We start from the raw sequence: 24,566 nt of genomic DNA, 5'->3' as shown, positions 1-24,566 counted from the left end.
ACCCTTGATTACAGTGGAATTTAGGATAAGAGAGAGCTGATGCATAACCCCTTTCTTTGTCAATGTGTTCAATACTAGTATCTGCAATGAGTAGACAGACATTCTCAGGGCTATAGAGGATATGAAAAAGAGGAATATACTTTGGGGATGCGATTATAAGTGGGTACAAAAGATAAATAACCATCTTGCTCATCTGGCAGAGGTAAAGTACGGTAAGTGTAAAAATAATACAAAGAAAATACTCAAAGAATTGAAAGGAGGAAGAGCTTACCTGTAAGAAAGGACTAGAAGCCTTTTCATAAAGGTTGCAATACAGCTGGCCTTAAGGTGAGTATTATCAGGAAAAGGTATTGTCAGGTAAAGGAAACATTTAATGAAATCACAGGGGCAAGAAAGCATTAGCTATGTTTTGGGAACAGTAAAAAGTCCTATTTGGCTCAGTGTAGGGTATATTAAGTGAGGGATTAGATGGATAAATAAGTGAAGCTATATTATAGTGTTGTGCATTGACTGTGGTAGCCACTAATCATTTGTGGCAATTTTGGTTAAAATTAATTAAAAATAAAATAAAATTTATATGTAGGTCTTTGGTTCCAAGTACTCAATAGGCTGAGAGAAACAAAGATAAAAGTCTCTATTTCTCCTTAATTTCTTCCATCTTTATCCATTCTTTTGAAGGCTACATTTGCTGTGTGGGAATACCTGTTCATTCAACTTAAGTCAAAATTTATTTCAGTGATTCACCTGAAGAGAGAGCCTCATAATTTAAAGTCAAGAATTCTAAAAAAGAAGATGAGATATTTATAAAGCTTTCTATGTTTCTACTGGATCTCAGATCTTTCCTTTTTTTCCCCCTCCCCTTTAGTTGGCCATGTTAGAGGAAGATTTGTTAGCCTTGAAATCTCCTTCAAAAGAAAATATTGCATCTGTCTTAGAAAATTACCATACAGAGGTAATCTTGTTAATATTCTAACCTCAGGTTTTAATTCAGGGGGAGGGAAAGTGATTAAAAAACTGGCAGTTGGTGAATATTATAGTTTGTAAATATAAATAAATGTACTAAGGATTTATTTGCTTTAAAGCGTGGTGGAAGAATCAGTGCTTCACAGTTGTTAGTATAGCCAGCTAATAAGATGACTTCTTTCCTGTGCAGCTGCATAGCTGTCTTCCCACTGCTGGTTAACTTCAGTGCATAGCCTTGTGATCATTCTTTGCAAGGATTTTGGCATTTCTGTAAACGGTGTTCAATGTTAACACTATTTGTGGAGATGGAAACTCTTGACATTTATTTATATTTAATAAAGTATATTGCAGCATGTATTTTTAATTCCTTACTTACGTTGTCTGACTTAAATTTTCTTGTAAGAGCCAAGAATCTTTAAAAACACTCCATAACTTCTAGTTAAACATGATTGAATACGTGCTGCCTCCTAAAACACCATTCAAAATTGTAATAAGTGAATAAAAAAAGGCATAAACCCACAAAGACAAGTAGAACAGAAGAGGAGACAGTGGCAGACATGAGATGTTAGTATTTTGGAAGCTTGAAATCAACAGGATGAGTGCTGCTAACTTAAACCAAAGAACTCTGAAAGCCAATAAGAAGTCAGCTGATTCTTGCTGTAGACCCTTCTAAAGGGACCAGGTCCCTCTGAAGACTAGGGTGTAGAATGGGGCAGAAAAACAGGAGGATTTATTATAAGTTTTTTTTTTTTTTTGAAGCAGAGTCTTGCTCTGTCACCTAGGCTGGAGGGCAGTGGCGCAATCTTGGCTGATGGCAACCTCCGCCTTCCAGGTTCAAGCGATTCTCATGCTTCAGCCTCCCCAGTAGCTGAGATTACAGGCGTGCGCCACCATGTCCAGCTAATTTTTATATTTTAGTAGAGACAGGGTTTCACCATGTTGGCCAGGCTGGTTTTGAACTTGTGACCTCAAATGATCCACCCTCCTCGGCTTCCCAAAGTGCTGGGATTATAGCCATGAACACTGCACCTGGCCCCTCCACAAGTCCTCTTGTACAACTGAGAGTAGCTATCTTCCAGTAGCCTGGCAGAAGAGTAGAGACTTACTCCTTAGAGAAACCAAATCAGGCAGGTCTAGCTGACAGTAGAGATTGGTGAAGTACCCTACTGAAGAGAGGTGAGATATACTAAGTTGGAAGACCTCTGTCCCTTTTCCCTAGTTGGCTTGCAGAACCGCTGCATCCCACCCCACTCTTAAGCAATACATTGGAAGAAAAAAAACCCATAGACAATGAAATTCGTGGACCCCTTAATAACACATCTTGCCTGATCGTCTTATAATGTAATATACAATTGAGAATCCCATAACTTGCAATTAACATTAGACACAAAGCTTCCTAATTTTAGTGCTTTGCATAGAAAAACAAATATTCCTAGGCCAAAACAAACAACAAAGGCACTGGAAGGAAACAGTTAACGCAAGAAGAAGGAAACTTAAAAAGACAAATACCAATCTATAACTGTTAAGAGGAAAATATTCTACCTGTTAAACAACAACAGATGTTATAAAGATAATTCAAAGAATAATATAGGCATGCCTCAGAGAATCTGAATTTGGTTCCACACCGTGGCAATAAAGCTAGTCACATGAAGGTTTTGGTTTTCCAGTGCTCATAAAAACTTTTACACTATACTGTAGTCTATTAAGTGTGCAGGAGCATCATTTCTAAACACAAGTACGTATCTTATTAATTTATAATTATAAAATAATTTAGCTAAAAATACTAATGATCATCTGAGCTTTCGGTGAGTCATAATTGTTTTGCTGCTGGAGGGCCTTGCCTAGATGTTGATGGCTACTGGCTGACCTTGGTAGTGGTTATGCCTGTAAAATTTTAAAAATGATAACAAAAGTTGGGAATAAAAAACCCAGAACAGATTAAAATCTGTGGTTGAGGAAAACTCTAACAGAAAAGGATAATGAAATAGAAAAGGGAGAGAATGGAAAACTAGAGGTATTATTCCAAGAGGTCCAAAATCTAATCATTAGGAATTCATAGTAAACAAGATAGAGGGAAGGAAATATTTGGAGAAATAGTACCAAAAAAATTACCCAGAACTGAAGAACATGAGTGCAGATTGGCAGGGCCACCAAGTACTTGGTGGAGAGAATATGAATACAGAGCACATGAGGATTTCACCTGTTTTATGAGAGCATTTGATAGTCTCCTGTTGTCGAATTGAGTAAATACGGGATGAATTATGGTTTGCGGTGGTTGAAGGGGCTTATCAAAGAGTTCTACTAAATGTACAGGAGTTAGTTTGTAGGGAAGTCATCTTGGGCTTATTCAGCATTTTTCTCAAGTGATTTGGTGACCACTGATAGCATTTTGATCAAGTTGATTTAGAACTAAGAAAAACAAGTTAAATTAGGAAAAAGAATATGGATGAAAAAACAACCCTTAGAGTTTAGAGTGATCTGCTCAGTAGTAATAATGTGAAATTTAATAAAGATAAGTGCAAATCTTGTGTTTTAACCCAAAGTACTAAATTCATAAGTACAGAATAGGAGAAACACAGCCTACAGTGGCACAGGTCGTAAAAAAAAAAAAAAAGTCTTATTTAATTGGAGCTTAGTGTAAATCAGCTGCAATCATAGGCCTGTCTCAACACTAACTCAGAGTTAGTCCAATTAAGAAAAGTATATCCGAAGCAATCAAGGGCCTGCAGAACCCTCTTGTACTTTGCTACCATCCAGCCACACCTGCAGCTAAGATAGGTGTCCCCTACGTGAAGAATGACCTTGATAAACTGGAACTTGTCCATGAGAAGGACCTGGATCATGAGGGGACACAAAACTGTGTCATGTGGGAAGTGGTTAAGGTGAAAGAGATTAACTAGAACTACAAACATGCTAGCATTGGTTTTTGTTCCAGAATTAAAACAACAACAGAAACCTAATTATTCAGTTGTTCCAGCATTTGTGAACTCCTCCTTGAGAGGTGCTGTTTTCTCTCCCTGAAGGTCACAGCTGCAGGCATACCAGGTATATGGTGGGAATTTCTGGCTAGGATGGAAATTTGGGCAGGTTGACCTTTCAGGTTTTAATGACAATGTGTCAAATGTAATAGTGGTTACATATATTTATACATGTAAATAAAAATACTAGAACATTTTTGCCATTGATACTTTTAAGAGCTAGTCTAGAGTTCTACATGCTGTCTGAATCTTGATCACACAGTGGTAGTTATTTATGAGACAGTTAGATGTAATTTGACTGAAAGTGACAAGTGACAGTCTTTCACAAAGTGTATCATTAAACATGAATTTTTAAGGATTAAAAAATTGTGTTCGAATTTATTAAAAGATTTTTCTTTTCAAACAGTCTAAGATTGATCGGGACAAGTCTTTTATACTTGAGGAACACATGGACAAAATAAACAGGTACCTAAAAAGAGATCTCAGTTATATATTCCTTTAGAAAGACTATGTTAAAATGAATTTGCTAACATAATTACCATTTTAATTACATTGTATTTGATAGTGCACTGAATTCTGAGATCAGACAATATAGAGCTTCCCTTCTTTTTTTTTTTTTTTTGAGACAGAGTCTTGCTCTGTCCCCCAGGCTGGAGTGCAGTGGTGCAATCTCAGGTCACTGCAACCTCCGCCTCCTGGGTTCAAGCAATTCTTGTGCTTCAGCCTCCTGAGTAGCTGGGACTACAGGCACCTGCTACCATGCCTGTCGAACTTTTGTATTTTTATTAGAGACAGGGTTTCGCCATGTTGGCCAAGCTGGTCTCCAACTCCTGACCTAAGGTGATTCGCCCTCCTCACCCTCGCAAAGTGCTGGGATTACAGGCGTGATGCCTGGCCAGCATAGGGTTTTTTTTCACTTACCTTTGAAAGTAGCTTCTTTCCCTGTCTTTCTGGGTGAAATAAATTCATTATATTTAAGTAATCTACCATGAGAATTCATCTTAGTACAAAATACCTTTTTTTTTAAAGTGGGGAAGAGCAGCTAGAAAAATAATAATTGAATTAACTTTTATTTTTGTAAATTCATCTTCTCTGAAGATCTTACCAAGCTGAACAGCAAAAAGATTTTGTGCAGTGATTTGAATTTATATTAGTGCAAAATATCTTTTTTTTTAAGTGGAGAAGAGAAGCTAAAAAATAATAATTGTATTAATTTTTACCTTTTTAAACTCATCTTCTCTGAAGATCTTATCAAGCCGATCAGCAAAAAAGGTTTCGTGTGATGATTTGAGAGATTGACAGACTGGCTTTGGGAAACAAGAGGAGGAAAAGTATTAGAAAATAAGACAACCATCTCTACAATTTAGAAGCATCGATTTTTCATTGCTGAATTATTTCTTTACATGGAAATATAACAGATGCAAAAATGCAAAAGAAAAAATAAAATTTAGATTTTATTTTATGTTAATGCTTACCCAGGGAAGCAATGCTCTCTTTCTTTTCACATCCTGTTAAAGAGGTTAGACAATTCTTCATTATTGAAATAGAGGTGGGGGAAAGCCTATGTTCAGATTCATCAGTATGTTAGAAACAGGAAATCACTTACACATTGGTGAAATCACATTTCCTTTTTTTATAGTTGTTTTTCAGCCAATACTGTGGAAGAAATTATTGAAAACTTACAGCAAGATGGTTCATCTTTTGCCCTAGAGCAATTGAAGGTAATATTGGAATCCTTTCTGCCCTGAGTGAACATAGTGAAGTCCGGTGACAGGGAAGCCTCTCTAAGGGGGTATTAGTGCTCCATTGGTGGTGACATAGCCCATGCATTATGTTTTCTTTTTTCCCAAATTTAAGTGAGCTTCAGAAATCAGTTCCACTAACCTTGACCTAAATCCAAGTGCCATGTCTACCTGCTGGTCGTTGAGGGCAAAGCCAATCTAGTTTTATGTCCTTTGAATGTAACAGAGGACTTTAGTAAGCATGCTTCATTTCCAAATAGTCCTCCTTGTCCTATGGAGGAAGGTTTTAGGGACATTTTAATTAGAAGGGCTGGGTCACTGGAGATTAGTCACCTTATGATACATTGCAATTGGGACATTGATCTATAAATTATACTTAATATGGTCTTTCTAAACAGGAGGTTTAATTAAAAAGTGATCTTTTTTAAACAAGCAAGAGACTCCATCTCTTGCCATAGCTGAGTCTTTTTTTTTTTTTTTTCAGTTGATTTTTTTTTTTTTTTATATCTTCCAATGCTATCCCTCCCCCCTCCCCCCACCCCCACAACAGTCCCCAGAGTGTGATGTTCCCCTTCCTGTGTCCGTGTGTTCTCATTATTCAATTCCCACCTATGAGTGAGAATATGCGGTGTTTGGTTTTTTGTTCTTGCGATAGTTTACTGAGAATGATGATTTCCAATTTCATCCATGTCCCTACAAAGGACGTGAACTCATCATTTTTTATGGCTGCATAGTATTCCATGGTGTATATGTGCCACATTTTCTTAATCCAGTCTATCATTGTTGGACATTTGGGTTGGTTCCAAGTCTTTGCTATTGTGAATAATGCCGCAATAAACATACGTGTGCATGTGTCTTTATAGCAGCATGATTTATAGTCCTTTGGGCATATACCCAGTAATGGGATGGCTGGGTCGAATGGAATTTCTAGTTCTAGATCCCTGAGGAATCGCCACACTGACTTCCACAAGGGCTGAACTAGTTTACAGTCCCACCAACAGTGTAAAAGTGTTCCTGTTTCTCCACATCCTCTCCAGCACCTGTTGTTTCCTGACTTTTTAATGATTGCCATTCTAACTGGTGTGAGATGGTATCTCATTGTGGTTTTGATTTGCATTTCTCTGATGGCCAGTGATGGTGAGCATTTTTTCATGTGTTTTTTGGCTGCATAAATGTCTTCTTTTGAGAAGTGTCTGTTCATGTCCTTCGCCCACTTTTTGATGGGGTTGTTTGTTTTTTTCTTGTAAATTTGTTGGAGTTCATTGTAGATTCTGGATATTAGCCCTTTGTCAGATGAGTAGGTTGCGAAAATTTTCTCCCATTTTGTAGGTTGCCTGTTCACTCTGATGGTAGTTTCTTTTGCTGTGCAGAAGCTCTTTAGTTTAATTAGATCCCATTTGTCAATTTTGGCTTTTGTTGCCATTGCTTTTGGTGTTTTAGACATGAAGTCCTTGCCCATGCCTATGTCCTGAATGGTAATGCCTAGGTTTTCTTCTAGGGTTTTTATGGTTTTAGGTCTAACATTTAAGTCTTTAATCCATCTTGAATTGATTTTTGTATAAGGTGTAAGGAAGGGATCCAGTTTCAGCTTTCTACATATGGCTAGCCAGTTTTCCCAGCACCATTTATTAAATAGGGAATCCTTTCCCCATTTCTTGTTTTTGTCAGGTTTGTCAAAGATCAGATACTTGTAGATATGTGGCATTATTTCTGACGGCTCTGTTCTGAGTCTTATGTAGTGTTTCTGTGTTAGGTACACTTTGATCTTTTTGACACATAACTGTTAGCAGAAGAGCCATTTTTGTATAAATGTGTACGTATCAGGTATTGACATTTGTGGACCTCTAGTATGATTATGAGACTTGGAGTATTTCAGACTTCTAGACAAAGGAAAGAAAAGGTATGTTTCCTTATACTTAAAAGGTGTTTTAGTTTGTCTTCATCTGATAGCATTTTTCATATATATATATATTAGGCTCCACATCATGATTCCATAATGTTTTTCTGTTTATAGATGTAGTCATAGCATTTCAGTTGTCAGGAAACATATTGAGAAAAAATTTTGATAGTCTTACCTGTAAAGATGAAAACATTTCCTCCATTGTCACTGTATTTTGTTTGTTTGTTTTCGTTGTTTTGAGACAGAATCTTGCCCTGTTGCCCAGGCTGGAGGACAGTGGTGCAGTCACAACTCACTGCAGCCTCAGCCTCCCAGGGTCAAGCAATCCTCACACCTCAACCTCCTGAGTAGCTGGGACTATATGGGCGTTTGCCATCATGGGTGGCTAATTTTTTGTATTTTAGCCATGGTGAGACAAGGTTTCACCATGTTGGCCAGACTGGTCTCGACCTCCTGGGCTCAAGTGATTCACCCACCTCGGCTTCCCAAAGTGCTGGGATTACAGGCGTGAGCCACCACACCTGGCCTTTTACTGTATTCTTAAGGGGGAAATCCAAAGTTAATTTGTCCCGTGGGATCTTATACAGTATTAGAATTTTGTTAACTTTCAAGGATAGGCATAAATTAGAGCAGGTAGACCAGCCATTTATTTCCCTAACTCACAAAAGTAGATTGTTATTATTAACAACTTCCAGGAATGTTTACATCAATAGTCATTTTATAATTCAAAGAATCCAACTTTAAGTTGGTGTATTAGGGTTCTCTAGAGGGAAAGAACTAATAGGAGATATGTATATAAAGGGGAGTTTATTAAGTATTAACCTGCACAATCACAAGGTCCCACAGTAGGCTGTCTACAAGCTTGAGGAGCAATGAGGACCAGTCTGAGTCTCAAAACTGAAGAACTTGGGGTCCGATGTTCAAGGGCAGGAAGCATCCAGCATGGGAGAAAGATACAGGCTGGGAGGCTAGGCCAGTCTCTCCTTTTCATGTTTTTCTGCCTGCTTTATATTCTCTGGCAGCTGATTAGTTTGTGCCCACCAGATTAAGGGTGGGTCTGCCTTGCCCAGCCCACTGACTCAAATGTTAATCTCTTTTGGCAACACCCTCACAGACACATCCAGGATCAATACTTTGTATCCTTCAATCCAGTCAAGTTGACACTCAGTATTCACCATCACAAGTCCACCCCTTGTCAACTTGAACCCATACACATCTCCTGAGTCTTCAAATAAAGACAATAATAAGGTCATAATTATGCCTAACATAATGCAACTGTCCTTTGTACGACCAGAAACGCACCAATTCCCAACCCAAATACTATTACATAAAGTTAGCAGTACTTAAATGCCAATATGAAGTCAGTAAATCTTATGTCACATGATAAAGGAAAAGGAAATAAAGATATTTTCTTAGTACAAGTATATACATGCACAAACATGTTTGTAGCAAAAGATGGAGGAAATACTTATGACAATCACAGTCTCCATTTCTGCAGCTGATCACATGGTTGTAGCTAGTATTGATGACTACCTCCTTCTGCTACCCATTCTGTATTCCCTTTGTCTTCAGCAAGCACCTCACATCAACAAAAAGGACACCCAAACAAAAGCCCCATTCAGAGGCCATCAGCATCAAAGCTCAAAGGTAGATAAACACATGAAGATGAGGAAAAGCCAGTGCAACAATGCTGAAAATTCCAAAAACCATAATGCCTCTTCTCCTCCAAATGATTACAACTCCTCTCCAGCAAGGGCACAAAACTGGATGGAAATGAGTTTGATGAATTGACAGAAGTAGGCTTCATAAGGTGGGTAATAACAGACTCCTTTGAGCTGAAGGAGCATGGTCTAACCCAATGCAAGGAAGCTAAGAACATTGATAAAAGGTTACAGGAACTGCTAACTAGAATAACCAGTTTAGAGAAGAACATAAATCTTCTTGAAGAACAAGTATCAATAACTGAATCAATCAAGCAGAAGAAAGGATATCAGAGATTGAAGATCAACTTAAATAAAATGTGAAGACAAGATTAGAGAAATGAGAACGAAAAGGAATGAACAAAGCCTCCAAGAAACATGGGACTATGTGAAAAGACCAAACCTAGGATTGATTGGTGTATCTGAAAGTGATGGGAGAATGGAGTCAAGTTAAAACACACTTGAGGATATTGTGCAGGAGAACTTCCCCAACCTAGCAAGACAGGCCAACATTCAAATTCAGGAAATACAGAGAACGCCGCAAAGATACTCCTTGAGAAGAGCAACCCCAAGACACATCATCTTCAGATTCTCCAAAGTTGAAATGAAGGAATAAATGTTAAGGGCGGCCAGAGAGAAAGGTCGGGTTACGCACAAAGGGAAGCCCATCAGACTAACAGCAGATCCCTGTGCAGAAACCATACAATCCAGAAGAGAGTGGGGGCCAATATTCAACATTCTTGAAGAAAAGAATTTTCAACCCAGAATTTCATATCCAGCCAAACTAAGCTTCATAAGTGAAGGAGAAAGGAAATCCTTTCCAGATGAGCAAATGCTGAGAGATTTTGTCACTACCAGGCCTGTATTACAATAGCTTCTGAAGGAAGCGCTAAATATGGAAAGGAAAGACTAGTACCAGCCACTGCAAAAACATACCAAAATATAAAGACCAACAACACTATGAAGAAACTGCATCAACTAATGGGCAAAGTAACCAGCTAGCATCATGATGACATGATCAAATTCACATATAACAATATTAACCTTAAATGTAAATGGGCTACATGCACCCATTTAAAAGACACAGACTAGCAAATTGGATAAAGAGTCAAGACCCATTGGTGTGCTGTATTCAGGAGACCCATCTCACATGCGAAGACACATATAGGTTCAAAATAAAGGGATGGAGGAATATTTACCAAGCAAATGGAAAGCAAAAAAGCAGGGGTTGCAATCCTAGTCTCTGATAAAACAGACTTTAAACCAAAAGCAGTTAAAAAAGACAAAGGCATTACATAATGGTAAAGGGATCAATGTAGCAAGAAAAGCTAACTATTCTAAATATATATGCAGCAATACAGGAGCACCCAGATTCATAAAGCAAGTTTTTAGAGACCTTCAAAGAGGCTTAGACTCCCACACAATAATAGTGAGAGACTTTGAACACCCTACTTCCAATGTTAGATCAATGAGACAGAAAATTAACAAGGATATTCAGGACTTGAGCTCAGCTCTGGACCAAGTGGACCTAATAGACATCTATAGAACTGTCTACCCCAAATCAACATAATATACATTATTTTCAGTACCACATAGCACTTATTCTAAAATCAATCACATAATTGGAAGTAAAACACTCCTCAGCAAATGCAAAAGAACGGAAATCATAACAGTCTCTCAGACTGCAGTGCGATCAAATTAGAACTCAGGATTAAGAAACTCACTCAAAACCGCACAATACATGGAAAGTGAACAACCTGCTCCTGAATGACTACTGGGTAAATAACGAAATTAAGGCAGAAATAAGTTATTTGAAACCGATGAGAACAAAGACACAACGTACCAGAATCACAACACAGCTAAAGCAGTGTTTAGAGGGAAATTTATAGCACTAAATGCCCACATCAGAAAGTGGAAAAGATCTAAAATCGACACCCTTACATCACAGTTAAAAGAACTAGAGAAACAAGAGCAGATTCAAAAACTAGCAGAAGACAGGAACTAAAAAAGCAGAACTGAAGGAGATAAAAACTAAAAAAGCAGAACTGAAGGAGATAAAGATACATCACAGTTAAAAGAACTAGAGAAACAAAAGCAAACAGATTCAAAAACTAGCAGAAGACAGGAACTAAAAAAGCAGAACTGAAGGAGATAAAGAAGGAGATAAACTGAAGGAGATAAAGATTCAAAAAAATCAATGAATCTAGGAGCTGGTTTTTGAAAAGGTTAACAAAATAGACCACTAGCCAGACTAATAAAGAAGAAAAGAGAGAAGACTCAAATAAACACAATAAAAAATGATAAAGGGGATATCACCACTGATCCCACAGAAATGCAAACTACCATCAGAGAATGCTGTAAACACCTCTCCACAAATAAACTAGAAAATCTAGAAGAAATGGATAAATTCCTGGACACATACACCTTCCCAGGACTAAACCAGGAAGAAGTCAAATCCCTAAATAGAGCAATAACAAGTTCTGAAATTGAGGCAGTAATTAATGGCCTACCAACCAAAAAAAGCCCAGGACTAGACAGATTCACAGCCGAATTCTGCCGGAGGTATGAAGAGGAGCTAGTGCCATTCCTTCTGAAAATATTCCAAAGAATACAAAAAGAGGGACTCCTTCCTAACTCATTTTATGAGGCCAGCCTCATCCTGATACCAAAACCTGGCAGAGACACAACAATAAAAAATATTTCAAGGCCAGGTGCGGTGGCTCACGCCTGTAATCCTAGCACTTTGGGAGGCCGAAGCAGGCAGATCACTGGAGGTCAGGAGTTCGAGACCAGCCTGGCTAGCATGGTGAAACCCTGTCTCTATTAAAAATACAAAAATTAGCTGAGTGTGGTGGCATATGCCTATAATCCCAGCTACTCAGGAGGCTGAGACAGGAGAATCAGTTGAGCCCAGGAGGCAGAGGTTGCAGTGACCTGAGACCATACCATTGCACTCCAGCTTGGGCAACAGGAGGGAAACTGTCTCAAAAAAAAAAAAAAAAAAAAAGCTACAAACCACTGCTCAAGGAAGTAAGAGAGGGCACAAATGGATGAACATTCTATGCTTATGGATAGGAAGAATCAATATCATGAAAATGGCCATACTGCCCAAAGTAATTTTTAGATTCAGTGCTATTCCCATCAAGCTACCATTGACTTTTTTCACAGATCTAGAAAAAACTAAATTTCATATGGAACCAAAATAGAGCCCGTGTACTCAAGAGAATCCTAAGCAAAAAGAACAAAGTTGGAGGCATCATGCTACCTGACTTCAAATTATACTACAAGGCTACAGTAACCAAAACAGCATGGTATAGTGGTACCAAAACAGATATATAGACCAATGGAACAGAACAGAGGACTCAGAAATAACACCACACATCTACAACCATCTGATCTTTGACAAACCTGACAAAAACAAGCAATGGGGAAAGGAGTCCGTATTTAATAAATGTTGTTGGGAAACTTGGCTAACCATATGCAGAAAACTGAAACTGGACCCCTTCCTTACACTTTATACGAAAATTAATTCAAGATGGATTAAAGACTTAAACGTAAGACCTAAAACCATAAAAACCCTAGAAGAGAACCTAGGCAATACCATTCAGGACATAGTCATGGGCAAAGACTTCATGACTAAACCACCAAAAGCAATTGCAACAAAAGCCAGAATTGAGAAATAGGATCTAATTAAACTAAAGAGCTTCTGTACAGCAAAAGAAGTTCTCATCAGAGTGAACAGGCAGCTCACAGAATGGGAGAAAAATTTTGCAGTCTATCCATCTGAAGGTCTAATATCTAGAATCTACAAGGTACTTAAATTTACAAGAAAAAAACAACCCCATCAAGAAGTGGGTGAAGGATGTGAACAGACACTTCTCAAAAGAAGACATTTATGGCCGGGCGTGGTGGCTCACGCCTGTAATCCCAGCACTTTGGGGGGCTGTAGCGGGCGGATCACGAGGTCAAGAGTTCAGGACCAGTCTGACTAATATGGTGAAACCGTGTCTCTACTAAAAGTGCAAGAATTAGCCAGGTGTGGTAGAGCGCATATATAATCCCAGCTACTGTGGAGACTGAGGCAGGAAAGTCGCTTGAACCCGGGAGGCAGAGGTTGTAGTGAGCCAAGATCACCCTACTGCCCTCCAGCCTGGGTGACAAGAGCAAGACTCCCTCTCACAACAAACAAAAGAAGACATTTACATGGCCAACAAACATATGAAAAAAAGTTAATTGTCACTGATCCTTAGAGAAATGCAAATCAAAACCACAATGAGATAACTATCTCACACCAGTTAGAATGGAGATCATTAAAAAGTCTGGAAACAACAGATACTGGCGAGGATGCGGAGAAATAGGAACGCTTTTACACTGTTGGTGGGAGTGTAAATTAGTTCAACCATTGTGGAAGACAATGTGGCAATTCCTCAAGGATCTAGAACCTAGCAATCCCTTTACTGGGTATATACCCAAAGGATTATAAATCATTCTACTGTAAAGACACGCACACGTATGTTTATTGCAGCACTATTTACAATAGCAAAGACTTGGAATCAACCCAAATGCCCATCAATGAGAGACTGGATAAAGAAAATGTGGCATATATACACCATGGAATACTATGCAGCTGTAAAAAAAAGAATGAGTTCATGTCCTTTGCAGGGACGTGGATGAAGCTGGAAACCATCATTCTCGGCAAACTAATACAAGAATAGAAAACCAAACACCACATGTTCTCACTCATAAGTGGGAGTTGAACAGTGAGAACATATTGACACAGGGAGGGGAACATCACACACTGGGGCCCGTCAGGGTAGGGGGCAAAGGGAAGGGGAGAGCATTAGGACAAATACCTAATATATGAGGGGCTTAAAACCTAGATGACGGGTTAATGGGTGCAGCAAACCACCATGGCACGTGTATACCTATGTAACAAACCTGCACGTTCTGCACTCGTGTGTATATATATATGTATATATATGTGTGTATATATATGTGTATATATGTGTGTATATGTGTGTATATATATGTATATATATGTGTGTATATATATATGTATGTATATATATGTGTGTATATATATATGTGTGTATATATATGTGTATATATATATACACATATATAAATGTGGGGCACCTAGAACTTACACATTGCTGCAAGAATGCAGTTTGGCAGTTTCTTACAAAGTTAAACATAAACTCACCAAGACCCAACAGCCCCACTCTGCGAGATTTATCCAAAAAAGTGTAAACACGAGTCCACACAAATGCTTATATTTACATGTTCATTGGAACTTTGTTCATAATAGCCAAAATCTAGAAACAGCTGAATGCATGTTAATTACTGAATAAACTTATTGTGATATATTTATACAACAGAATACTACTTCTCTAAGAAGGAATGAGCTGCTGCTACACACAACATGATAAATCTTGGAAGCAGTATGTCAACAAAAGATGGTAGATGCAAAGGACCACTCATTGTATGGCTTTATTTTTATGAAATTCTAGAAAAGATAAAAGTATTTGAATAGAAAATAGATCAGTTGCCAGGGGGTAAGGAGAACTCTTTGGAGTGTTAGAAATGTTCTATATCTTGATTGTGGGGCTAATTATACAACTGTATACACTTATCAAAACTCATAGAACCATGCACTTAAGCTAAGTGAATTTTATTGTATATAACTTAACATCAGTAGAACTATTTAAAAAATAAAATGACATACTAACAGTTTGGCCTATAAATGTATGCATTATATTTGCTGAATGTACCCATTATAGTATACCATTTATTGCTATTAATAAGAGCAGTTTAATACCAGTTTTGATGGATACATTGTGCTTTGGGGAAAGAGTATGATAAAGGGGAAAATCCATCAGTTTATGTAGACAAAAGAGAAAACAGTTTTCTAGTTCACTGATGGGCCTTAGCGACCCTTAAATGCTATCATTGGCATTTAGGAAACATAAAATAGTAGTACTTGCATCTTTAGATAGTATCTTTTCATTTTATATAAATTGTTAATGCCTTTAAGAAATTACCAGAAAAGTCTTAAGATCAGGTTGCAAAAGGCAGCCTTCTTGCACTGGCTCTAAGCCTTTTATTGTAGATACGAAAAAGAATATTAGTGCCATGTTTTGAAGGTCTGTTTTGGTCTTTATATAGTAATAATGACATTTCAGATTGGTGAAAATATACTAAAAAATAGAAATATTTCTGTGAAACTGCACTAGTCAATGAAATAGACATTGACTTGTTCTTAATTATTTTGTATTTGTATCAGTTTATTGTCAGTCGGAACACTTCTGGAAATGATTTATAGATATATGTTTATAAGGTTTAAGATGATTACTTAGAAAAATATTTACAATTCAAAGCAGAACATAACTCTTAAATATGTTTGATTTAAACTAGCTTAAAAAATTAAAGACTATTTAACAGAGTATAATAGAGCTTTTGTCGCTTGGTTTCACTATAACAGATGATGTAACTTAAAATACTTGTGAATTAAATTTTACCTTCAGCTTAGTTTCATTTAACCCTGAGGACAAATGCCAAGAGATATTTCCCATTTAAGCCTTACAACAACACAACACAGCTCCAGATCTTTAGTGGCAATATTGTAAAATACCTTAAAATGGCAGTTACTCCATGAAGGTCTGTGCACCTCTGTCTGCTTGTCTCCATTCTGTTATGTCTTTTTCTGTCAACCTCTTACCTTTTGCTTTATTGAGTGATATCTAGCACACGCCATTAACTCCTGGAAGCTTGCTTAACCCTTATCTCCTGACACCTATGACAAAATATTTCATATGATAGGTATGATGAATGAATGAATGTTGCCATAGCAGCCACTGAAGTATGAAAATGACAATCCAGTATCTGTTCTCAGGGAGTTTGCAATCTAGTGGAACACACATATAAACAATTACAATGCAGTGTGGCAAGTGCGTCTAAAGTAGAGGCACACATTATTATGGATGTCCATAAAACGATGGAGGGATTCTGAGAGGCCTCATGAGGAAGTGTAATCTGAGCAAAGTCTATGTGAGTTGCCAGGTGCCAAAGGGTATTCCAGAGAGAATACCACATACTTAGACAAATGTTTGGAAAGTGCAGAGCAAGGAACAAGGAGTAACATACCAGGAAATACGGCCAAAAAGATGACTGGGGGCAGATTGTAATGGTCCTTATGTTATACTTAACTGCTTGAATTCTGTGAGTTTTTTCTGAGTATGCATATTTTAAGAACTCATGTTTTTAAAGTGTAACATACAGAAAAATACAGAAATCATATATTTATACCTCAATTTTTTTCACACATGAACAAAAGAAATGTTGGAGGCTGAAAGATTGAGGGTCGTGATCAACTCAGTATCCTACCACTGGAGGCTATATGAGTAAACAACAAACTGTTCTCATAAATGCAGAATGTTGACAAACTGACAAACTGCGTATATCACCCATAAGGAATGCTGAGGGCAGTCATGCCCCAAGTGCAATGTTTCTTGAGATTCGGTACATCTGAAGCCTGTTAGTAATAATATGAACCTGTGATCAATTAAGCAGCTGAGCAATCATTACGTCTTCCTCCTTGCTCTTGTTACCCAATAAATACAAAGGGCTGAAGAAGCTCAGGCACTGCCTTTGCTCACTAGAAGTGGGAAGCCCTCTTCTTCTTCCCCTGGCCCCTTCCTTTAAAATAGTTAATTTTGTCCTAAGTTTTCATTTCTATGTTCATCCCCCTTCATTCAGTCTCGTAATGACAATCTCAAGTAGTAACGGTAGTAACTGTCGTAGTGAAGGTCTGAAGTAGTAATTGTGGCAGTCTGCCACAAAGAAACATTTACAGAGTGCCCCAGATGTCTTACTTGTGTGCCCTCCCACTCACTACCTCTTCTCCAGAATACATAACCATTATACTGGTTTCTCACACCATACGTTTTGTTTGAGTGTTTTTTTTTTTTTTAGATTCTTGCTCTGTCACCCAGGCTGGAGTGCAATGGTGTGATCTTGGCTCCCTGCAACCTCCACCTCCCAGGTTCAAGCAATTCTCCTGCCTCAGCCTCCCGAGTAACTGGGATTACAGGTGCCCGCCACCATACCTGGCTAATTTTTGTATTTTTTAGTAGAGATGGGGTTTCACCATATTAGTCAGTCTGGTCTTGAACTCCTGACCTCAGTTGATCCACCCGCCTTGGCCTCCCAAAGTGCTGGGATTACAGGTGTGATTGTTTTAATTTTATATAAATGAAATTGTATCATTTTGTGTCTAGTTTCTTTTGCTCAGCATTATATTTGTGAGATTCATCCAGATTGTACTTACATGACAGTAGTTTGTTCATTCTAAGATGCTCCGTTGTTTGATGTATTGCAGTTCACTTATTCATTTCTACTGTTGGACATTTGAAGTTATTTGTAGGATTTTACTGTTAGAGTTAATCCTGCTGTGAACAGTTTTGGCCTTGTGGTAACATAGACACACATTTCTATGGGTTATATACCCAGAAGTAGTGCTGTAAAATCATCAGGTAGCTGTATATTCATCTTCGGTAGTTACTGTTAAATAATTTTCTCATATAGTTGTTATCAGTTTACATTCAAGTACTAGTTGCTCCGCATTCTCACCAGCATTTTGTTGTTGTTGTTGTTGTTTTTGAGATGGAGTTTCACTCTTGCTGCCCAAGCTGGAGTGCAATGGCACAATCTCAGCTCACTCCAAGCTCCACGTCCCATGTTTAAGCTATTCTCCTGTCTCAGCCTCCCAAGTATCTGGGATTACAGGCATGTGCCACCACTCCTGGCTAATTTTGCATTTTTAGTAGAGTTGGAGTTTCACCATGTTGGCCAGGCTGGTCTCTAACTCCTAACCTCATGTGATCCACCTGCCTCGGCCTCCCAAAGTGCTGGGATTACAGGCGTGACCCACCATACCCAGCCCAACATTTGATATTGTCTTTTTCATTTTAATCTTTCTGGGATATATAAAATAGCATGACATTATGGTTTTAATTTGCATTTCCATGATGATTAATGAAGTTGAACACCATTTCATATATTTATCGTCCATGTGAGTAGTCTTTCTTATGAAGTTCCTGTTAAATCTTTATGATTAATTTGTAGGAATCCTCCTGGATGTAAATCCTTTGTCTGATAATACATATTGCATGTATTATCCTCTGTATTCATCTCTTTTCACGCTGCTGATAAAGACGTACCCCAGACCAGGCAATTTACAAAAGAAAGAAGTTTAATGGACTTATATTTCAATGAGGCTGGGGAACCTCAAAATTATGGCAGAAGGCAAGGAGGAGCAAGTCACGTGGAAGAGAGAGCTTGTGCAGGGAAACTCCTTTTTATAAAACCATCAGATCTTGTGAGACTTATTCACTATCATGAGAACAGCATGGGAAAGATCTGCCCATATGATTCAGTTACCTTTCACTGGGTCTCTCTCACAACACGTGGGAATTTAAGATGTGATTTGGGTGGGGACCACAGCCAAACCATATCAGCTTCTTTTCTGTGACTTGCCTTTTCTCTCTCAGTGATGTCATTTGATGAACAGAAAATGTTAATTTTAATGTAATCCAGCTTATCCTTTTTTCCTTTATAGTTCTTTTATATCCTTTTTAAGAAATCACTGTTCCTCCAAGTTTTTAAGGAATAAAAGATGTTACATATGAAGGCTTCAGGTTTCTCAACAATATTGGAAGCTAAAAGGCAATGGTTCATTGCCCTCTATGTCAAGGGTCCCCAAGATCACTCCTGAGTTTGGCAACCCACTAGAAGGACTCACAGGACTCAACATATATATATTATTACGTTTTGTTTTTTGTTTTTTATTTTTTATTTTTTGAGATGGAGTCTCGCTCTGTCACCCAGGCTGGAGTGCAGTGGCATGATCTCGGCTCACTGCAAGCTCCGCCTCCTGGGTTCATGCCATTCTCTTGCCTCAGCCTCCCAAGTAGCTGGGACTACAGGCGCCCGCCACCACACCTGGCTAATTTTTTGTATTTTTAGTAGAGATGGGTTTTTACCATGTTAGCCAGGGTGGTCTCGATCTCCTGACCTCGTGATCTGCCTGCCTCGGCCTCCCAAAGTGCTGGGATTACAGGCATGAATCACCACACCCGGCCTCTATTATTATGTTTTTTGTCATAAAAGTAATGGCAAAAACTACAATTGCTTCTGCACCAACGTATAGTTGTACTCTTGTGGCAAAAGAATACAAACCAGAATCAGCAAAGGGAAAGGCACAGATTGTGGAGTCTGGAGGAAATCAGGTGTAAGTGCCTAAGAGTCCTCTTCCAGTGGATACTTGCACCTCCAGCAACTAGTTGAGATCTTGTGAAGTACATTAGAGACTTGGTGCACAGGACTTTTATTGGGGACTGGTAGTGTAGGCATTCTGCTTTTAGCACATACCTCAATTCCAGACTCCCAAAAGGGAAGTAGGTGTTGAATCTTCTTTGTGGAAGACTTTTGCTTGCACATATTTCATTGGATTTATCCCTAGATATTTGGTGTTTTTTGATGTATGTTTAAATGGTGTCATTTTAAAATTTAATTTTCTATTTTTTGATATATAGAAATAAAATTGAAATTAAAAAAAATTTTTTTGAGATGGAGTCTTGCTCTGTCGCCGAGGCTGGAATGCAGTGGCACAGTCTCAGTTCACTGCAAACTCCACGTCCCGGGTTTAAAGGATTCTCCTGCCTCAGCCTCCCAAGTAGCTGGGATTACAGGCACCCGCCACCATGCCCAGCTAATTTTTGTAGTTTTTAGTAGACTGGGTTTCACCATGTTGGTCAGGCTGGTCTTGAACTGTTGGCCTCAGGTGTTCCACACACCTTGACCTCCCAAAGTGTTAGGATTACATGTGTAAGCCACCATGCTGCCCTGAAATTAAGTTTTATGTTTTGACCTTATACCTAATGATTTTGCTAAACTCACTTATTTTTTAAGTGAGTTATTTATGGTTTGCAGATTAGTTTGAATTTTCATCATTTGTATACATAATGTCATATTTCATTCTTCCTTTATTCCTTCTTTTCCTTTTCTTCTCCCCTCCCTCTCTCCCTTCCTCCCTCCCTCTCATACCCCCTTTATTTCCCCCTTCTCACCAGCTTCCTATACTGGCTAGCACTGCCAACAAAATGTTCAATAGAGGTGATGATAGCTATCTTTGTCTTATTCCCAGTCTTAAGGAGAAAGCTTTTAAGAACATTAAAAATGTTGAGTTTTGTAGGTTTTCTGTGGATATTCTTTATCAGTGTGAAGAAGTTCATTCTATGCCTAGTTGGTAAAGAGCTTTTTCGGTAATTACTGTTTTGAATGAGTGTTGGATTTTATCATGCTTATTTTGCTGCATCTATTGAGATGATCATATGATTTTTGCCCTTTATTAATGTAAATTACAGTAATTTTCGATGATCAAATGTTTTTAATTTTGAGGAAGTCTAATTTATCTTTGTTTTTCTCTTTTATGAGTATTGATTTCTGTGTCGTAAGAAAACTTTAGCTACTTGCAGAATATCTTCCTGTGCTTTCTTCTGGAAGATTTCTAGTTACTGCTTTTTTGTTTAGGTCTAGATCTATCTCACGTTAATTTTTTGTGCATAGTGTAAAATATAGAAGTCAGGTTAATTTTTTCCCACGTTATTATATAATTGTTCCAGCACAGTTTGTTGAAAAGACTTCTTTCTTCCCCATTGGATTTCATTGGTGTCTTTTGTCAAAAATCAAATGACATTGTAGATAGATGGGAGTCTGTTTCTGGGACAATGGCTTTTGAAAGAACGAATTTTGTATTTCTGGAAGAAGCCTTATTTTTTCATGATACGTGTTTTACATATTGTTGGATTTGATTTGCTAGTATGTTGTTTAGGATTTTTGCATTATGTTTATGAGAGATTGGTCTATAATTTTTCTTGTAATTGTCATGTCAAGTTTTAGTAATAAGATTATGCTAGACTCATACAACAAAGTAGGAAAGGTTTCCTGTTTTCCCTGTTCTCTGGAAAAGTTTATATAAATTTAAAATACGAATTTTATTAGTAAAGCCATCTGGGACTGAAGTTTCCTTTGCGAGAAAGTTTGTAATTATAGATTATATATATACATATATATATATATATATTTTTTTTTTTTTGGAGACTGAGTCTTGCTCTCTTGCCCAGGCTGGAGTGCAGTGGCGCGATCTTGGCTCACTGCAGCCTCCACCTCCTGGGTTCAAGTGATTCTTCTGCCTCAGCCTCCAGAGTATCTGGGAATATAGGCACGTGCCACCACACCCAGCTAATTTTTGTATTTTTAGTAGAGATGGGGTTTCACCTTATTGGCCAGGCTGGTCTCGAACTCCTGATCTTGTGATCTGCCCACCTTGGCCTCCCAAAGTGCTGGGATTACAGACGTGAGCCAAGATTATATTTCTTTAATAAAGAATACATGACTTTTATTTAAGTTGTCAGATTTATTGGAAATGTTGTTCATAATATCTTTTGATGTCTGTGGTACCTGTAATGATTCCTTTTTTACTACTACTGTTTTTTTTTTTCCTCTCTCTTCCACCCACCATCCCCATTTACTTTATTTTTTCATCTTTATATTTTCAGGCTGTTTATTGGTCAGAATTCTTAGTTGTAGAAAAGAGAGTTCACACCAGGTACTCTTAAGCAGAAAATGTTTTATTAAGGGGCACAGACAGCACAGACAGCTTACAAAAGCGTTGGGGGACCCAAACAGAAACCCTTTAATTTTACTGATTAGAATGGGGAGCTTACAACAGAGGCAACTATTAAAATGTGGAGAAGGTATTCAGAAGATTGTGAACAGGCATATATGAGAGATTTCATTACAAGCTCTCTACAGTAACCAACCATAATGCAGAATAGAAATTTTGGACTTTTGCTACCTGTCAATTTAACTGTTATGTTTTTACGTACTTGTTAAAAAAGTGATTGGATAGACTGTTTTAGATTTTCCTTAAAAAAAAAAAAAAATCCAGCCATATAAGATGCTTCTAATAGTAGTGTCTCTTAGTTTAGTTTTATTTGCTGTGCACTATTTGCCCTTGTAGAAAACATTGTTTCTGCTGAAAGTGCTTTCAGGTAATGTATGTTTTGACCTGTTTTGCACTGATTTATTTCTCTTGTGCCTTGCAAGTGTTTAAAAAAATCTGCAATTCATATTATTTCTTTAATATAATATGAACAAATGCTTTATCCTCCCCTCTGATCTCTGTAATGTGGAAAGAACGTTGAATATTACTTTATTGGTTGCCGTCTGTGGCTTGCTTACACTTTTTTCTTGATGGTATTTTTAGCAGTTCAAAGAAAGTTTTTAGAAATAGTGAATTTGGTTTCTGAATTGAAGGATTAGAAAGTTTATCTCACAGCATGTTAGCAGATTGGAAATATGCTATAGCCTTTATTCAGAGGAGAGCAAAATTACACCCATGTATATTCTTCCTATACCTTTAAGCATTCCTTTGAGTTGGATAGGAGATAAGCCAATTTGTTTTCTTTAATTAGGCTCTTAAACCCTCATTTGCTGTTCATTGTCTCTACTCTGTACTTAATGGAAGTCAATATCAGTTCTGTTTTTAATGCATTTTTTAAAAGTAAAATGATCTAAATATACATGAATTCCAAACAATTAGAGTTCTATATTAGGGTTCTCCAGAGAAATAGAACCAATAGGAGATACATAGGAAATCTCAGGATATAGCCTCTACCTTTGCATACCCCGTACAGTATGCATGTCACGCTGTATATTATTGGGTATTCTGGGAGACTTTTGAAGGGAGTGGCAAAGGCAATATCCTGAGTTTTCCTTTTGTTAGAAATTTCCCATGTCTTGATAAAACTTGTGAAAAGAAGGGTTGTTTGGGGTGTTACCCAAAGGGCAGTGATTATAGTTCTGATAATGCTCTTTAAGTGCAAGAATCACGTCCTCTCTGTTATTGTCTCCCCTGTAGTGCATTGTAGTGCTCAGCAATATTTTTGAATTGAAATGAGAATATGAATTGTTTGGTAAAGGAGAAAAGAAGTTGTCTCTTTGACAATAGGAGACAACTGATTTTCCTTCCCCCAATCTTTAAACAAATCTTTAAAGGGTCAGATAAATGGGTTGAGCCACTGACCAGTGTTCCATAAGAAGCAGAAATGTGTTCACTAGGTTGTATGGGTACAAAATTATATCAATACACATTTCTGGCATAGCTAAAGATCCAAGTCCCAATAATTTATCAAATTTTCTAGAACAGTCTGTGTTCTCTCTTTTTTTTTAAAATTATACTTTAAGTTCTAGGGTACATATGCACAACGTGTAGCTTTGTTACTTATGTATATGTGCCATGTTGCTGTGCTGCACCCATTAACTCATCATTTACATTAGGTATATCTCCTAATGCTATCCCTCCCCCCTCCCCCCCCACCCCGCAACAGTCCCCGGTGTGTGGTGTTCCCCGCCCTGTGTCCAAATGTTCTCTTTGTTCAATTCCCACCTATGAGTGAGAACATGTGGTGTTTGGTTTTCTGTCCTTGTGATAGTTTGCTGAGAATGATGATTTCCAGCTTCATCCATGTCCCTACAAAGGACATGAACTCATCCTTTTTTATGGCTGCATAGTATTCCATGGTGTATATGTGCCACATTTTCTTAATCCTGTCTATCATTGTTGGACATTTGGGTTGGTTCCAAGTCTTTGCTATTGTGAATAGTGCCACAATAAACATATGTGTGCATGTGTTTTTATGGCAGCATAATTTATACTCCTTTGGGTATATACTTGGTAATGGGATGGCTGGGTCAAATGGTATTTATAGTTCTAGATCCTTGAGGAATTGCCACACTGTCTTCCACAATGGTTGAACTAGTTTACAGTCCCACCAACAGTGTAAAAGTGTTCCTGTTTCTCCACATCCTCTTCAGCACCTGTCATTTCCTGACTTTTTAATGATCGTCATTCTAACTGGTGTGAGTTGGTATCTCATTGTGGTTTTGATTTACATTTCTCTGATGGCCAGTGATGATCAGCATTTTTTCAAGTGTCTGTTGGCTGCATAAATGTCTTCTTTTGAGAAGTGTCTGTTCATATCTTTTGCCCACTTTTTGATGGGGTTGTTTGATTTTTTTTCTTGTAAATTTGTTTAAGTTCTTTGTAGATTGTGGATATTAGCCCTTTGTCAGATGGGTAGATTGTAAAAATTCTCTCCCATTCTGTAGGTTGCCTGTTCACTCTGACGGTAGTTTCTTTTGCTGTTTAATTAGATCCCAT

At 37.9% G+C, this 24,566-nt stretch overlaps 1 protein-coding gene across 14 annotated transcripts in view; it reads left to right on the top strand.

Annotated features, from left to right (window-relative positions):
• The window catches only part of HIBCH (3-hydroxyisobutyryl-CoA hydrolase), a 136,061-nt gene that overhangs the window by 70,118 nt on the left and 41,377 nt on the right, over positions 1-24,566 (top strand). For 11 of the 14 annotated variants that reach the window (XR_008522600.1, XR_008522601.2, XR_010135870.1 and 8 more), the window contains 3 exon segments: positions 866-952; positions 4,348-4,406; positions 5,581-5,662. Coding sequence is in view for 7 of the 14 variants with exons in the window: in XM_054548780.2 (XP_054404755.1) it covers positions 866-952; positions 4,348-4,406; positions 5,581-5,662 (228 nt within the window). In the remaining 7 variants the exon portion in view is untranslated. 14 annotated transcript variants of the gene reach the window in all.

This window comes from Pongo abelii, chromosome 11, assembly GCF_028885655.2.
Source record: "Pongo abelii isolate AG06213 chromosome 11, NHGRI_mPonAbe1-v2.0_pri, whole genome shotgun sequence".
NCBI classification, from domain to species: Eukaryota; Metazoa; Chordata; class Mammalia; order Primates; family Hominidae; genus Pongo; species Pongo abelii.
Note: the sequence above shows the minus strand (reverse complement) of the source record. Positions and strands in the feature narration are given on the sequence as shown.